Source organism: Antrostomus carolinensis, unplaced genomic scaffold (genome assembly GCF_000700745.2).
Source record: "Antrostomus carolinensis isolate BGI_N321 unplaced genomic scaffold, ASM70074v2 scaffold46139, whole genome shotgun sequence".
Taxonomy (NCBI): domain Eukaryota; kingdom Metazoa; phylum Chordata; class Aves; order Caprimulgiformes; family Caprimulgidae; genus Antrostomus; species Antrostomus carolinensis.
The window spans coordinates 505-764 of NW_010338749.1; the positions used below are offsets into that span (position 1 = coordinate 505).

The following is a 260-nucleotide window of genomic DNA, read 5'->3' on the forward strand; positions in this document are numbered from 1 at the left end:
GGAAGGAGGAGTGATTGACCACTCGGGGTCTTACCAGTTTGTACTGCTGCAAGGGCAGGGCGTCGCGGGGGAAATCTCCTTTCAGGCTCAGGGCACAGTTCAAGAGATCGCTGCAGCTGAAGGAGGGCGAGGAAGAGGAGTCTAAATGAACCTTCCTGGGTTCCGCTCCGGCCACCGCCGCCTTGGGCAGGGGGTCGTACGCCACCGGGACAAAGGGGATCATGCAGGGGATGGAGGAGTTGAGGTGCAGCGGGTGCTTG

At 61.2% G+C, this 260-nt stretch overlaps 1 protein-coding gene across 1 annotated transcript in view; it reads right to left on the reverse strand.

Annotated features, from left to right (window-relative positions):
• FEZF1 (FEZ family zinc finger 1) overlaps window positions 1-260 on the reverse strand; it is a gene marked incomplete at its 3' end in the record, with an annotated part of 846 nt that overhangs the window by 356 nt on the left and 230 nt on the right. The window contains exon 1 of the mRNA XM_029086904.1: window positions 35-260. This exon is cut by the window's right edge and continues 230 nt beyond it. Within this exon, the coding sequence (XP_028942737.1) occupies window positions 35-260 (226 nt within the window). The remainder of the gene's footprint in view (window positions 1-34) is intronic.